Source organism: Nothoprocta perdicaria, unplaced genomic scaffold (assembly GCF_003342845.1).
Source record: "Nothoprocta perdicaria isolate Ctin4 unplaced genomic scaffold, notPer1 scaffold_32, whole genome shotgun sequence".
NCBI lineage: Eukaryota > Metazoa > Chordata > Aves > Tinamiformes > Tinamidae > Nothoprocta > Nothoprocta perdicaria.
The window spans coordinates 1,793,883-1,810,101 of record NW_020455555.1 but is presented as its reverse complement, the minus strand read 5'-3'; the positions used below and the strand labels follow the sequence as shown (position 1 = coordinate 1,810,101).

The window sequence follows — 16,219 nt, the reverse complement described above, 5'->3', positions numbered from 1 at the left end:
GTGCATTTAAATATATTTCTCCATGAGTTCAGTTGTAATTATTGAACACAGAAATATGAATACTTAGTACTTAAGAAAGAGACTACACTCTATATTATCTATATATTATCTTATTATGTTATCTATATATATTATCTACATATATCTATATTGTACAGTAAGACAAGTGAACACAGCCCCTCATTTTCCATTTTAGAGGTGCTATTAGACACTGTGCATTACAGGTATCTGCCTGTACAAGCTAGTAAACATCCTGAAACATCCTGGACAATTCACTTTTAACAACTTTACTGATGTGATTTAAATCATACACACAGACAGTGTATTTGCTAAAATTGCTTTATCATAGTAATACAGTTTGTGTATACATTTTATATAGTTTTCTTTCTCAGACCAGATTCAGTAGATCCTATAGCAGTAAAATAGTTCTGCATTTGRGGACATTGACACAACTCATTTGAACAAGGTACATTAGAGGTTTTTGTAAGATTTAATGAAATGTAGAAGGCACAGACCTCCTTATATCCAGGGAAGTGGTAAGTGATACAAGATGAGGGTGCTATACAACATCTCATGTAGAGGATCAGGTGGAGTCTGTTAGCTTATAGTTCCTCTCAGGTATGTTCTCATGCACAGTATTTACTTTAGGCAATAACARTATTGTCAAAATGGAAAGTGTTGTCATTTCCCCAGAGAAGTCTCATTTTTAATATGTTGAATTAATGGTGTATCCTATTTGAAAGGAAGCCAGCTTTATTTCAGCTGCAGATATTACAATCCTCTTGTAATATAATTGTACAGAATGTTCCACTAGAATAGTGTGTGTCTAGTTTATGACTGCAGGGTGTGAAAGGCACAGAGTTCAGGTCCTCAATGAACAAGCAAGAAAATGGTTTTTTTTCCTCTTGATTAAAAATAGTTTATTTGAATTTTACAAAAAAAAAAAAAATAATGAATAAAACTACCACTGAAACGGATTTATGATGCAGGGTCTTAAGCTAATTGATCAGACTTTCATGTAAGGGCAGGGTAGGCACCCAGTGGCACTTTCCCTGAGTACTCAATACTCCTGCAAGCTTCAAGTCCTTTGACTTGAGCGCAGCTTTCCTGTTTCTCCCTCAATGTCAGCAGTGTGTTGTGTGTTCAGGTCATCCAAGAATATGTAACTGAATTACCGCTCAAATAAGCTCAGCTCTGCTGAGGGGCTCAAACAGGTGTTTATAGGCGTTTGAACAATATCTGCTTAATGTTTTTCACAGTTCATATTCAGAGGAGGTTTTAAATGTAACATTGCTATCTTAAATATGCTGTAAGTATTTAGCAACCAGTTGAAATATCTTGGACTTCGGTGGTGTTTTTACAGATCCATGCTTAGGGGCTTCATCTATTTTGGTCAATGTGGTCCATCCATAGTGATGCACCAGGCAGTTAGGCCTTGTATTGTAATTTGCAATTCCTCAGRTTGCTTTGGGTTGCATCCAAATGACAGAGCATCTTTTGTGTCCACTAGTCAAAATGCTAATGCTGGGAGATCCAGCACTTATGTCTTTCTGCATTATTTACTCTGTTATGTATTAGTTAAAATGGAAAATTAGTTTGGGAGAGAGGCCAGATAAGAGTTGTGGTCTGCCAGGGACRAGGTTTTGTGTTTGGGGAAAGAGTTGTTACCTTCTTGATACACTCTTATGAAAGAATGGAGAGCTGTTCTGTGTTAAGGGTTATATCTTGTCCCCAGAATGATGCTGCTTACATGCTGTGGCATAGAGCATGCCATCGTTTAACCAGCTCCTTGGGCTTGCTGATCATCTCGTTCCAGTGCTCTAGTTCTTTGCCCCGAGTGTACATGAAGGGCCCAACTACTACACGCCCCAGCAGCTGTGTTTCTGGGGAGGAAAAAGAATGGAGTTAGTGAACAGCACCTGTCAGTTCTTCAGTTAAATACTCAGTACCTGAAGTCAACCTTCATTGCTGAGATACAAGCTGGTTGTTTGGTTTTTGAACCAAAGCTAAGATTCAGCGTTAAAAGTTACTGCAGTAAGTTCAGGCCTGCTCTGACTGTGCTTTAAACTGCCTTGTGACTAGCCAGAGCATTCAATTCTGGCATACCCTGAGCAGTCCTCCTTAATGGCATTTCCAGCAATTAGTAAGAACAGACTTCAAGCATCAGTATTTTTGCCAGAGACAGGCAGTGTCTAAAATCTTTCCTCTCTCTCATCACTTGAACTATTGTGGTAATTAAAACTTCTTTTCCTCTTTCAAATTTGGTTAAGGATGCTTAATAGTTTGAAAAATTCTGGATTATGAGCTGTAAGTACAAATGTTCACAGTTGTAATTGCACGAGCTTGTTTCCTTACGTCACCAAAACAAAACCAAAGCATAGCTGCCTAAATATGTGGACACTGACTAGTCTACATAGTTCTAGTTGTGTAATTTTTTAGCCTTTGAAGATGGACAAACATCTAGTGCAAAGAAGCTGTTCTGCCTTTTAAGGAAACAGACTGTAAAATACCCTAGATCTTTTTTCATTTGTTTAGTGATTATTGATAAAAATGAATGAATTTTTTAGGTATAAGATACCTCTGCAACACGTAACATATTTGACATCTTATATATTGTAATTTCTATATCTTACTGTCTCCTTTGATATTCTGGAGCACAGATAGACTCAAGCTTGCTGTATCCAGCTCTGTCTGATCTGCCTTGAAGCTGAAGGTTTCATTATACACTGGATTGAGGGATCCCAGAACAGCTGTTGTCTTCTTACTTTTGATGAATTTATTATGGTTCATTAGTGAGACTTTGACATATACACCTTGAGTGAAAAGAAAAGGAAAAAAAAAATACAGGTACTAGGGAGGAGAGGCTGGAGGTAAATTCAGCCTTTTTAGGAGTAAATAGTTATACTATTAGATCATAGAACATTCAAGAAACATAAGGCAGTAAGGCAATGCATAATGCAAAGTACGGAGCACAGAGTAGTTGTGTTGTAATGCCCTTTCCCAATTTAAGRGAATTTCCCAATTTCAGCTGTTGTGGAAAGAAGTTGTCTTGCTCTTACCCTGCCTCCCTGATGACATTTGTGTCTTTCCTTCCATCAGATGGAGTTGTGTTTTTTATTTATTTCAAGGCTTAGTTTGTTGGATTGGTATTAATTTCATATATTTTATCACATAGCCATTTGATCCAATACAAGGGAGGCTGTGAGGAATGAAGTRCCTCTTACAGCTAGAGCCTGCCCTTGGATCAGTTAAGTATCTGATAAAACTGAATTTCTTCAGGGAAATAGTGTTCCTCCTGTTCAAACGATCCTTGAAAGGTTTTTCCAATGTCTGCTAGGGAATTTTTCTGCTCTACTAATAGAGTTTTGAGGAAAATATGTGAAAGAATGGTTTTAGATGTTCTCTCTGCTCTTCGTGTTCTGGAAAATGCTGTGGAAGTAGTGGGGGGAAGCAATGGAGGAAGAACCCCCAAATTTTGCTTTGCTGCTTGAAGGTGAGATAACAGGTAGTACATGTGGTGTACATGGTATTTTTGAAAATGAGATCCAGACTAGCCTGAAATTTTCCATTCTTCTTAAAATTYACTGACAAGCATAATGAAATCTCATACCAATTACTAGCTAAAGACTTATTCTTTTCCAGTGATGCAGTAAGTGGTTCTCTGCTGCTCCTGTGATAATTATTCCCTGCTATTCAGTTCATTAAAGTTAATCGGTGTAGCAAAAAGTGATTAGAAATGTCAGGACAGATCCAACACTGACTTCATGTCACTTTATTTCCACAGAGCCAGGAGGCTGTCATTACTGTTTAAGAGTTGCAGGCTTACAGGTATGGGTGCTTTTTCTGTGCTATATGGGCCTTATTTCTGGACTACTGTATAAAGTACTTGTATACAGTCTGATTTTTAGCTGTTGTTTGCTTGCTTACTATTTGAGTTAATGTATTTAACTCAATAGTTTTCATGTAAAAAAATTTCCTTATTGTCCTTTCCTGTATATTTTCCATTAAAGATTAATGTCACATTATGAAAGAGCCCTGTCTCTAGGAAATGTAGGTTTTCTTTAGGATTTGCAAGAGCTTGTCTGTTCTGTACATCATACTTGAAAGGCTTTATCAAATGAAGTAACTCCARTGCATTTAATTTTCATTATTACTTCTAGTAATGTATCCTGTAGAATTCTTTTGTCAGCTCTTCCATCCAGAGAATGCCCATGATTCCTGCTTATTACCATGAATAAATTGCAATATACTGACCAAGTTCTACTCAAAATAATTCTCTCCGTATGTCGTTAGCAGTGTTTACATAATCTGTCTACAGAGATAAATTAACATTTATACCTGTACATTTATGTGTTTCATTTGTATTCTTTAGTTTTAGAACCCTTCAAAAATCACTACAGGTGCAGACACTCTGAAGCTTGGTTCTTCCATCTGTTTTTGCTACTTCTAATTTTGAAGTATATAGAAAAGCAACATTTTCAGGTAGTTTCTACACTTAACATCTGAGGCCATGGAGACATGAGCACGTTGGGAAATCCCTAGCTGCTTTAAAAGATGAAAATTGTGACTGTCGTGTGATTCCCCTGAACTGAGGTCTGATTGCCCTAAACTGGGAGTTTTCTCCCATTTCAACTCTCTCTCAGGGCAGTGGTTCAATGGAAGCAGTTGTCCTGCAGTAGCTACCACCAGGTTTTTGCCTCATAATGTTTGTCTTGGGGCAACTTTTTAAATGTAGCTATGGCCTGAAGTGCCACATGCTTTGAACTGGAGTACAGTAGAATAATGTTGCTCATTGCAGAAAAGAACAGAGATCAAGGGAAAAATGTTACTGAAGGTGTAGAACTAACCGTTTATTATGACATGAAATCAAAGCATAGCTGGACTGAGCAATTAATTTTATTACCCTAGAAGCCAGGTTATGATTTATTTCCACACAAATGAAATCACCCTGTTTATTTTTCCTATGGAGAATTTCCTCAGTGTAAGCTTGGGTGGGCAGATGAGGAAGGAGCAAATTAGAACAGGAATTGTGGAGCTGATAGCAGAGAGGAAGGTTTTGGCACTTACTGGCAGTCTGGCTCTCGTCCTGGAGTTTTAGTCCCTTTGCTCTCAGAACCACTACAGTCAGACGGCCCAGGTAGTCATTGTAGCTGAGAGAGAACTGGATATCACCATGCTCTGAGGGAGCCTTTGGAAGCAGAGGAGCATTAGTCAAATATATCTGAAAACCTTTTTCCTCAGACAAACGAATAGGGGGTTAAAGGAGAGTAAGAGATGCCTCTTGACACCAGTATTTTCTGCCACACTAAAGTACATTGGTGACTTGCATTACCTTTACCTACACTATTGTAGCACTTAATGGAAGCATTTGATGGAAAATCCTGTCGCTATATATTTGAGATATTCTGACTTGATCCCTTCTTTTCATTTACCGGGATAGTTTTGTTTAGTTAAGCCAACGAGTCATTCCAGTCAAGGTCCCAGTTTTACCTGACACCTCTCCAAGCACACTGTTTAGATGACCTGAAATGGTGATGCAGGCAGCTACTCCCTTCCTCCTTCCACTGAGTATCTGAGTTGCTGTTTAGTCACCAGTGGTCAAGTTTCTGTCCTTTTGGGTTCATGTATAGTGGTAGTCAAACCCTGCTCTCTTGCTATGGTAGTATTGTTTCTTGTTTCAGACTAATACACATAARGACCCTCTTTCTGTCTTCCTGAACTGTGGAATATGTATGTCTTACCAGTGATGCCTGTTGCCTCTTCTGCTTTTTTATTTTTGCTAATTCAAAAAAACAATAGGAGTTTTCTCATAAGGCTGTTTAACTCAGGTAACTGTTTTGCAGCAATTTCATTATAGCAGAATTACCAGTTAGTAACATGGGGATGTTCATACTAAATATTTATCAAATACTTGTGTATTTGGTACTTGTGTATTGTTTGATGCAATGTTCGTGTACATCACCTATATCCTTCTGGTACTTGTAAGATGAGATGTTCAATGCCAAGCAGACTGGGATGTGCCTACCTCCAAGCTGTCTTTCTCCAGGTCTCTCCATATAACTGTTTTGTTGTCATCAGTTAGTGTTTCATTTTTCAATGGAAAAATAACTTGGCCTAGGAGATGGTGCTTTTTCTGCTTATCAACATGATAAACCAAGAATTTCAGAGTACTTTGGAACAGCATTTTACTGGAAACCTGTACAGAAAACGGAAGGATGTTAATAAGTATACTTGCATCTGAGTGTTTTCTACTCTGGCATGGCTTCAAATGAAGGATTTTTCCGAGTGTGTTAGAGGTAGGTGGAGATTTCCTTTGATTATTTAAAGTCCAGTTTCTTAATCTGCCTAAAATCTTAGTTTTGCAGCAATTAAAAGATGCAAGCCAAAACAGAACTAGATTATTTGGAAAATACAAAGCTAGCTGGCTGCATCTAACCCATATCTAGTATTATATGATGCTTTCATTTTTAGACACAAATTTAATCTTCTGTAAACATTCACTTTTCAGTTGTCTAAACTTCAGGCTTCATCACTTTTAAAGCTTCTCTTGTGAGACCATAAGCCCTTGAGCTTGGAAGCCAGGCTCCTAGATTTAGAGACCTGCTTAAATATTATACATCTTCAATATATTGTACGATATATTCTACTATCTATCTTGCTTCCAGAGCAAAGAACCTAAAAGTGATGAAAGCCTTGGTTAAACTAGGTTGCTCCCGGACTTCAGCAGCTGCTGTGCTGCTCAGCTGTAGTTCAGCTTCATGTTTTCATTCTTCCTAGGGCAGCAAAGCCTGGAATCTTTGGTGCAGTTCACACATGTAAGATGAGTTCCTGTAGCCACAGACTTATTTAGCCCAGGACCTACAGAAGGTCCAGTAGTAAATCTTACTTCTGAGAAAAAACAATTTTGTATTTTGGTAGAGGTGTGGAAAGAATTATTCATTTTCACAAAACATGTTCTTTAGTTTGACAAGTCAATCTATGCACACAAAATTCTACATCATCAAAAGGTAAGTACCTGAAAAACAAAGCTTTCATCAAATTGTGGATTAAGCGTTTTCCTTTTTGTTTTGGATTGCAAGTACCGTCTTTCATCTGGCAGCAAGTAGATTTTCACAAATGGACTGCAGGAATCAGCAGGAGGCTGCAGCTTTCTGACTTTAATCAAGGAGACCAGGAGCCTTTCTGACTCTTGCTCGTACTCTACAGAGAACCAGAGACGACCAATGCTGCCCTCAGGAAAATCTGTCTCACTTGGGTCTTCAGGAAACTTGTATAGTTCTGGGTTAATGGTCCCTACAACATAAGCTCCAGCTTCACAAAACAAAAAAACAAGCACCAGAAGGTTAGTCTCAAGACTGTACCAGGCATTTTCATAAATGTTGCTGTACTAGGAAAACTATGCTAATCTCTTTAACAATTATCTGAGGATTTAAGTCCTTTTCCCTGAGGTGTGAGAGAATCATTGTAGGCTGCCCCTTTTTCTTTCTTTTATTCTTGTGACTGCACCTTGGTAGATCTGGATGTTTGTTGTTGCAGTCAACAACCTTGTCTGCAGGGGTTCCTGCTGTATCTGGAGGCATCAATGGGACACTTTGCAACAGCCCCCATGTTGTTCCTATATGAAAAGATAGAATGAAAGACTGCTTTGTGGTCCCAGCAAGTTTCCAATGCAATGGAAAGAGTGGCTACATTTTGGCACAATTCTTAGAAAAAGTCTGTGTAATATTTGAGGCTCTTAGTCTATACTGCTATGTATGTTATATCCCAACAAGCCTACTTTATTCTATTTCCCCTTCCAAATGTCCCACTTTTGCAATGCCTACCCAAAGAATGAAATGATGACCGTGGCCCGGACTGAGGAATCACGTAGGGTTCACTGTCTTGCTGAACCTGTTCTTCATTCATCAACTTAATCCAGTCTCTCCCGTGCAGAGTAGGTGGAATGATAAATGGAACACTTCTAGATCTGCTCAGAACAACAACAGCTACTGACTCCTCTAGTTTTAAATATGAAAATCAAACTTGGTAACAGGGCAGTATACTGATGTTTTTTGCATTTTGTAAAAGTGGTATAGAGATGAGTAAGCAGAAACCACAACAGTTGTAAAACAAAGGTATATATAGTGCCTAAAAGTGCAGCTAGGGAGATCAGATCTTACATCTTCAGAATGATCTCTCACTTGGTCCTTTATTCTCCTGTGGAAATGGTCTTTCAAAGGAAAGGTAGGAAGAATCAACTGCAACGTTTTGGTTGAAAGCCCTGAACTCTGCCAGCAACTTTCTGGCCCCTTTCAGAGCTGAATTTATGTTGCTGGGTTCTCAGATATTTCATTCTCAGGCTCCTGGGGAATGACTCTGGCCCATGGATTCTCTTTTTCTAGATAATATAAAGATAATTCTAGATAATATTTCTAGATAATATAAAGATAATATAAATATCTCTTTTTCTAGATAATATGAATATAAAAGATAATTATCTATTTCTAGATAATGTAAACATAAATCATGCGCTGATTATACATGGCGGCAATGTCTTTTACTGCTGAATTACATAAACCAGGAAAAAAAGTATTCTTAATAACAAAAAATATTTCCTAAAGAATGACAGAAAACATGACTGGGTTTTGTATCATTTTGGGCCTTATGTCTGAATGTTTAGATCATTCCCCCATTTGAGTTGTGACAAATTGAAATAGTGGGCAATAACTTGCAGGGRAAAAAAAAGCAAGAGTATGTACCTTGTGTCTTTTGGCTGAGTTTCAGAAGGTGACTGATTCTGCAAAAGGGCCTTTGCAGGTGGTCTTGTGATGGGACTAGTAAGCTCTTCATAAGAAGAAAAGAGGCACAATTTCTTGTAGAGTAGATATGCAGTAATTCCAATGAGAACAAATAGAAGGATTCCTCCTATAACACCTCCAAGAACAGCAATTACTTGTCCTATTCAGAGAAATAYATAAATCAGCATAGCGGGATCAGTATTATGTAAATTTTGGCAAAAAAAAGACAACATTATTTGACCTACATTCTAAACTGGATGTGAAAATGAATTTTAAATGAGGTATTCCACCCACCTGCAGACTTTGCTCTCTGGACATAGCACAGCAGGACAGCTGAAGCTCTATGACATTAGGAGTGGATGGTTAGAAAATACTCAGATACTCTGACTATGACTGCACTATAAGAGATTTAGGATGGGGAATAGCAAGTAAAGAACAGGAAAAAAAAGGAAAGCTCTGGGGGATTTCCCCCCCCCCCCCCCCCCCCCCCCCAGGGATCTGTACACTTTCTGATCCAGAAAGATGAATTTAAGTATACTCCCTATTTCCTGTTGTAGCTTATTTTAGATAAAACCAGGTTCTGTATGATTGGCCTTTGGTGATTGTTTTTGTGGTTTCACAGCAGTAAAACTGGAACCTTAAGAGAATTCCTCCTATTTGAAGTCTTTATGCAGTTAATTTCTCTTGAATCAATGRCAGACAATAGATAACAGGCCCAGGTGGTGGTTGTCCCAGGGCTTSTTTCAGCATGAGTGTGCTGGAGCAGGAAGCTGGAAAAGCCCCCTCTGCGCTCTGCCTGCTGTCCAGCCTGTCTTGGGTTACCACTCACCTGCTTCTGGTGCAGCCACATGTGAGTGGATCTTGTCCACCTCCGAGCCCAGGGTCTCCAGGCTCAGGCTGGAATCTCTCTGGTGCTCAAGGTTTAGCATTTGATGGGGAAGGTGAGTTCTGACCCAAGTCAGTGTAACAGGTGGTGTGAGCAGGCTACAGAATTGCTTTCCAGGGACACGTGGGCTGCTTTTCTTCTGAGCAGTGCTCCCAGGGTAAGAAAAAGATTGTTATTGCAGCTGTTAAATTTCTCCCTTATCACTAAGGCACTGAACTACAGCTGCTTTTAGTGCATTTCTAAAATGTTCCTACTTTTTCATTTTTTAACTATTTCTTATTTCTGTTATCTTTGCTTCTTTCTTCAGACTGAACTCTATGGAGATACTGAGGACTTCTTTAAATAACTGCTGAAAGAACTTGAAACTGCTGAAAGAACTTGAATGTAAGGATTTTCAGTGCTTACAGTAACAAAATATCTTTCTCACCTTAAGCAAGCTTATATTACACATATAACAAGGATTAAATTTGGAAAGTTTAGCCAGATTTTGATGGGGTTTGAAAACTGATGTTTTTCTAGTGTTTGAAGTGTTCTAGCAACAAATGAAAAAGGATGAAATAGTGTAGACCTCAGCATGTATCTCCTGTACAAGGTAACTCTTGAGTAAAAAGTACCTGAGAATCTGAATAACTTGTCCATGTGGAAATAACGTGTTGTATATACATATATATATATGGCTCCGTAGGTAAAGCTTTGATTGTGCTTTATTCCTTTCTCTTTTTTTTATCTGCTTGTGCTTAGTAGGACTCTTACAGTTAAGTCGCCTGTCTTCTATAACAGTATAAAGCAAATAGAGACATAATGTATTCAGTCAGCACCAGTGAGTAGGTGCGAATAGAGCTCRAAAAAGTAATTTGCCATTTAATTGATTAAGTATGATTATAAGAAGCACAATAAGCAAGTTGCAAATGTATTACCAATCTTTTTGTTGTTGCCACGTTGCAGTCAGTGATATGGAATGTCCTTCAGCTGCAGAGCACTTGAGCAAATACTACAGCTCCAACATTAACCTGACCATAGTGCCCCAAAGGCCTTTATTCCATTGTATCTTGTTTTTCTGTTTCTGATGCAGTCATAGCAGCCCAGGCTTTTCCAGCTCCCCTCCAGGTGTGTTGCTTTAGCTCACTACATGCATGGCCTGGCAGCCTCTCTGCAAGTCCTCTTCTCAGCCATGTCTCCCACTACTCTGCTCCTCACTCGTGTGGCGTCTGCAACCCCCCAAGTGGGCTGAATACCTTCGACAGCTAGCGAGGCTACTATGAGAACAATTATCCTGGGGAACAGGAAACAAATGTCCAATTGTTATTAATTAATGCTAATATAGACTAATCTATGCTCAACTGCTAATCTAGTTTCCTTTTGTAAGAACGTGGGGTATGAGGAAATGTGAATTCCAATTAAGACCCAAGCATGGAAAATATAGGAAGGTGTAAAATGCCTGCCAGGTTTTTTTTTTTGGTTGGTTATTTTTTTTTTTTTTTGGATGGTATGGAAGAATTGATACCTTGAATTTATGACTGTTTGAATTCTAATACTTCCCTTCTAGTTTTGAGGGCCATACTCAAATATGTCTCTACACATTGCCAGGGTCTTAAAGTTTTAGAAGGTCCAATTCAGAAAAATGCTTTAGTGCAAATGAACATGATGGGAATTAATGCTGCACTGTCTACAGGTGCAGTATCACCAGTGCAAATGACTGTGATTGGTGATGTTTAGTCTCCAGTCTGACATAAATATGTTAAAGAAAAACAAACATTTCTCAGGTTACAAAAGTTGAAGCAAGCTCAACAGGATTTTCTGTTTTATTTGTGCCTTCTCCATTCCCAAGTCTTTACTGTGCTCAGCAGTTGTCCCCTGTTCTACTCCCCGTGCCAATCTGTCCCCTTTTACACCATTGACGGCTGAGGTGTGCTCTGATGCAACGCATGGGACCCAGCTGCGCCCAGGTTTGGGAGTGAGAGGATGGCTTCCAACCTTYTTTTTAATGTGTTTACAGTACTGAATTTGTTCATTGAAGAATGATCTATCATATTTCCTGATCCAGCTACTGACATTGGGCCAAATTCTGCCTTTTTTTTTTTTGTTTTGTTTTATCATGGTGGTTGATAACAGGTGAAGCTTTATCTGTTTTAAGAGAGCTCTCTGATTTTAACGAGTAAGGAGAACTTGGCTCATTTCTTTTTAGTTCATCTTATCTGGTAGATCAGCAACAGAGCCAATAGCTTAGGGCATCGTGCAGCACTARTCACAAAGTCAGCCACTGAAATAAGTTGACCCTATTGTACCTAAGGAGAAAAAAAATGTATTAAACCCTTGTCATCATGAGAAGTTGATGAGGGTGTTGAGCTGTGATGCAGAGGCGGTGCACGTGGAGATCCAGCGGTACTGGAATGCTTAGCCCTAAATGCCCAGTGCTGGGGAGGCTGTCCACTGTGAGAGGCTACCATATCAGGGATAGATCTCCTTGCTTAGGTTTCGATATTTGTATAAGCTTGTTTTAACCTCTGCGGCAAGCCTTGTGGAGTTAGGATCAGGTAGTCTTCCTTGGAARTTTTAATCCCTTTTTACATGCCCAGACTTATAACATACGTGCAGTATAAACCAAATGATTTGGAGGATGGTAAGCAAGCTCTTTGCTCTGTCTGCTTGCTGTCTCCGACCTGCAGAACRGGGCAGTTAGGTGGTAGAAAGCATTCAAGGCACAGCATAACAAGCAGAGCCGAGGAGCAGAGCTGCAGCTTGCACAGTGGCGCTTCCTTAGCAGCCTCCAAGAGCGGGTCAGACGGACAGTGTCTGAGCTCGGTGGAGAGCGAGTGGAGGCGGCGGCGTGCCCGGCTCTCCGTGGCGCATTTGGGGCAGGGGTGCATGCAAGGGGGCACGCAGCACTTACCGGGCATGGGTGCTGGGGCTCCCGGGCTCACGGCCACAGCCCCATCCCGCTCTGGCTCCCGGCGCCGCTGCGGCCGCYACCGCGGCCACTCTATAAGTGCCCGTGCTGTGGGGCAGCCCCTCAGCCCGCCCCTGCGCCGCCTGCCAAATGAACACGTGGGGCAGAGCCTCCGTGCAGAAATAACAGTAATAACCCAGGCTTGGATAAGGAGAAGGGCAAGGTGCGCATGAGGAGGGAGGTGTAGCCTTAGCCAGGGCCCTCCTGCAGTGCCCGCTGTGAGCTGGGTCGTGAGCAAGGCTGGCAGGAGCGGCTGAGTGAGCACTCGTGTCTCGGGTGTCGACATTTCTCACTTGAAAGTGTCCGAGCCAAAATGTTTGCGTAATGAGTATTTCTCAGCTTAATTTCTTCCTGTAAAGTTTGAATCTGACTCTCTAGCTGTTTTCAGGAAATCAGGTATTGTTTAAAAAAAAAAAGAAAARCATCATGCAATTTGGTCTGTTGATAGCTCCTCAGCTGCCAGATAGGGAGAGGACTGTGGAGACTTGCGGAGGAGTAGCTATTGTACCAGATGTCAATMCTGTCACCCCTCCAAAAAACAGTGCAACTTCGGTTATGTGAGATGCTCTTGAAAATTAGCTATGCTCAGAAAAGTCTTGTATTAGTGGCTTAACTTTTAAAATTTCTATGGAGCAGAAAAATGGCATGCAAAAATCAAAGCCTTTAATAAAAAGAACTACATACAAAGGACCACAGAGGCAACTCAGGCAATCCCAGTTACAGCTTTTCCTAAGTCAATGTCACTTTTTCTACTTGATTGCCAGTGTTTTTCTTTTCTTTTTCTTTTTTTTTTTCTAGAGAGTATGGAAAAATTGATACCTTGGATTCAATTTATGGCTGTCTTCTAAATTCTGCTTCTGTTCTTGACTTGGAATTGTATATATTTGCATAGTGTCCTTTAATCTTAAACCTGAAGGAATGTGTAGAAATTAGAACAGSGATATTCTAATAAAGTTATTTAAAGTTCCATATAAATTGGCTATATTTCAATAATACCTAAAATATCCTGCTGTGGATGTAACTTGCTTTGCCTTTTTCTATTTAATTCTTTGAGACTTTTCTGTAAAACAAAGTTTCATAGATTTTACTTCTTATTTCAGTTGTTCCTTTTTAATTCTTCTTTTTTAATCCTTTTTGTTCCTTATTGCATAGTCAAAGATCTTTGTTATTTCTGTTTCTACAATGAATTAGCAGGAAAGAGCAAAAGGTTGATAGTAGTGCATTAAGGGCATGAAGTATGTCACGAGACTTTTACACTCCTGAGGATACATCTTCACAAGTACGTTTGGAACTACTGAAGGTTTTGAGTCGTGCCAGGGCAAACTGGCTGCTCTCTGTTATAGTATTCCCTTTTCAGCTCCCATTTTTGCTGATTGAGAAGTAGTAACATAGCTAAAAAGTATTTGACACTGGAACAGTTAATGATCCCTGACAGACGCATCATCTGCTGTGCAAACTGTGCCTCCTGTATAGGTGCATGTGAAGTGCCTGGGAAGCAATAACCAGCTGCTGATTCAGCTCCTGTTTCTCTGAGCGGATGCATAGGGTGCTCTTCCATCCCAGTCTCCTCCACACACTTCCTGGCCTCTTTTTTTTTTCTGCTGTATTTTACACCAGGTAGAAAAGAAGATCAATGAAGAGGAGGTGAGGGATATGATTATACCCCTTCTAACCCTGATCAGAAACCTCCTTCCTACTCTCCTACTTCAAAGTTTTGCTGTTTCATCCTGGACGACCCACAAAAAAAAAATTCAATCTTCTTGTACATGAAGGAAATGAATTAAACTAATTAAGAGAATTAAGAGAAGCATACAGATGCTGACTGCCACATGTCTGAATGCGTCTGCTTCCAGCAGGTACTTGAACTCCCCGGGGAAGGATGGCTGGCAGATTAAGGATGTGACTCTGCCCACTGTGTATCTGGTTGTTTCCAATCTCTTCCAGCTAGAAGCAGGATATGATTTTCTTAATTATTTTTAATAGTTGGAAAGAAAAACAACTCTCTGCCCAYACTCACATACTGCAACTTCACTGTTGTATTAGAGAGAATTCTGGATAGGCCTTAAGAAGTTTGCTGCTACATTCTGATGAAGGATAGAGAAATATTTAAAGAAAACAGAGTAAAATTACAAGCATCAGTAGATCATTCTAACTAATTAACATAATTCAGTTGAGTTGCCCTCTAAAATCAAATCCCTACTGTAGTTGATGAATATTTTTTTAAATTACATTCAGATTCCATTATATAAGGGGTTACTTGTAGTCCAACTTGGCAGCCATAAAATGATTATCAAATCCTGGCATTTTAGATAAGATACGTTCTGATTCTACTACGTATTTTTTTTTCTCGGTTCTTTGTGTTTATGAATTTTGACTTTCAAGTGGATGGCATCTATTACTAGATGGGCTTATAGGAAAAAAATGTTTTGTTTTTTTGTTTTTGTCCTTCAAATTAAATTGTAACTAATTTTACAGAGCCTGGTGAATCAACCAGGGACATAATAGATTAGAATCTGCAGGGAGCACTGACGGCCATCCTAGGTACAATAAATAGATTAGATCAAGAGGTATAATTATGAAAGACTGAAATAATAATAGTACTTAAAATTTCTATAGAGCCTTTCATTCCCAGGCTCCTGAATTCTGCACCAGCATTAATTACTGGTAGTTAACAGTCACAAAAGCTTTTAGAAATGGTAGTTATTGTTATCCTTATTTTATAGACTGTTTAATACCTGGACTTACTCCAGATTCACACTTGTTTAACTGCGATAAGAATTTCTCCCACAATCTGCTTCTGGCCTTGAATTGACATCTAGTTCTTTGCTTTATCAGACTACTGACTTTTCTTTATTTCCGAAAAGAAAATGCAAGGAAAAATCTCGTCTGACATAAAACATCACTTAGTGGGTCTGTTTTTGGAGTCACTTGTTAATGGCTTTTGAAAGAAAAGCTGGAATGCAAGAGCAAAGAAATCCAGAAGGGAATGGGTCTGCCGGAATCATTTCCTCTGTTTCACTGCTGAATGTTGTTGCTTTTACTGAGTATCGCAGATTTAAATCCAGAACATGCCTCCCAGTAAAATAACATGTATGAAATTGTGATGTGTGCAGCCAGGGATAGAGACAGGACCAGCATAGAAGGCAGGAAAATGTATTTGGAAACTACTATATTTGGTGATCACATGAAAACATAGACAGAAAAAGAAAAGATGTTAACGTAGCAAAGGACTTTGGGCTCCTGCTTCAGTATTTGTGCTTCTGTGTACTTCCATCCGGAACTGTTTGTGCAGCTGCAGTGATGAACAGCAAATGCTGCTCTAAGGCAAGCCTGATTTTTAYTTTATGTAGGTGTTTCCTGACTCCTTCTGGAACAGGGAATGGATTTAGGCCAAATGTAATGTAAATAGGCAATGAAAACTGTAACAACACATGGAAGGGGACTGTTGAGCAGGCAAACATGTCTCTAGGCAGGAATGCAGCATGGGATTGGGGTGCAGTGCAGGAAAGCACAAAATCATAAATATAAAATGTAGCAATTACAGCTTACTTAATATAGCCCTATCTGGAGTACATCTATAGGGCTACTCACTTGTAATAGAGTGCAAAA

The 16,219-nt window shown here is 39.4% G+C and overlaps 1 protein-coding gene across 1 annotated transcript; it reads right to left on the bottom strand.

Annotated features, from left to right (window-relative positions):
- Nucleotides 1-963: 963 nt before the first annotated feature.
- On the bottom strand, nt 964-9,706 carry SYT15 (synaptotagmin 15). Its single transcript, XM_026042988.1, has 8 exons — nt 9,607-9,706; nt 8,739-8,937; nt 7,824-7,966; nt 7,016-7,311; nt 6,026-6,196; nt 5,068-5,188; nt 2,634-2,813; nt 964-1,883 (listed from the first exon to the last, which is right to left on the bottom strand). The coding sequence occupies exons 1-8, from the start codon at nt 9,704-9,706 to the stop codon at nt 1,747-1,749; spliced, it is 1,347 nt and encodes a 448-aa protein (XP_025898773.1). The 3' UTR covers nt 964-1,746.
- Between the last annotated feature and the right edge of the window lie 6,513 nt (nt 9,707-16,219).

Coding starts and splice junctions, on each gene's coding strand:
- SYT15 (XM_026042988.1), bottom strand. CDS start 9,706: ATGCTAAACCTTGAGCACCAGAGAGATTCCAGCCTGAGCCTGGAGACC. Junction 7,967..8,738: donor ACTCAGCCAAAAGACACAAG/GTACATACTCTT, acceptor TGTTCTGAGCAG/ATCTAGAAGTGTTCCATTTA. Junction 6,197..7,015: donor ATGAAAGCTTTGTTTTTCAG/GTACTTACCTTT, acceptor TTTTCTGTACAG/GTTTCCAGTAAAATGCTGTT.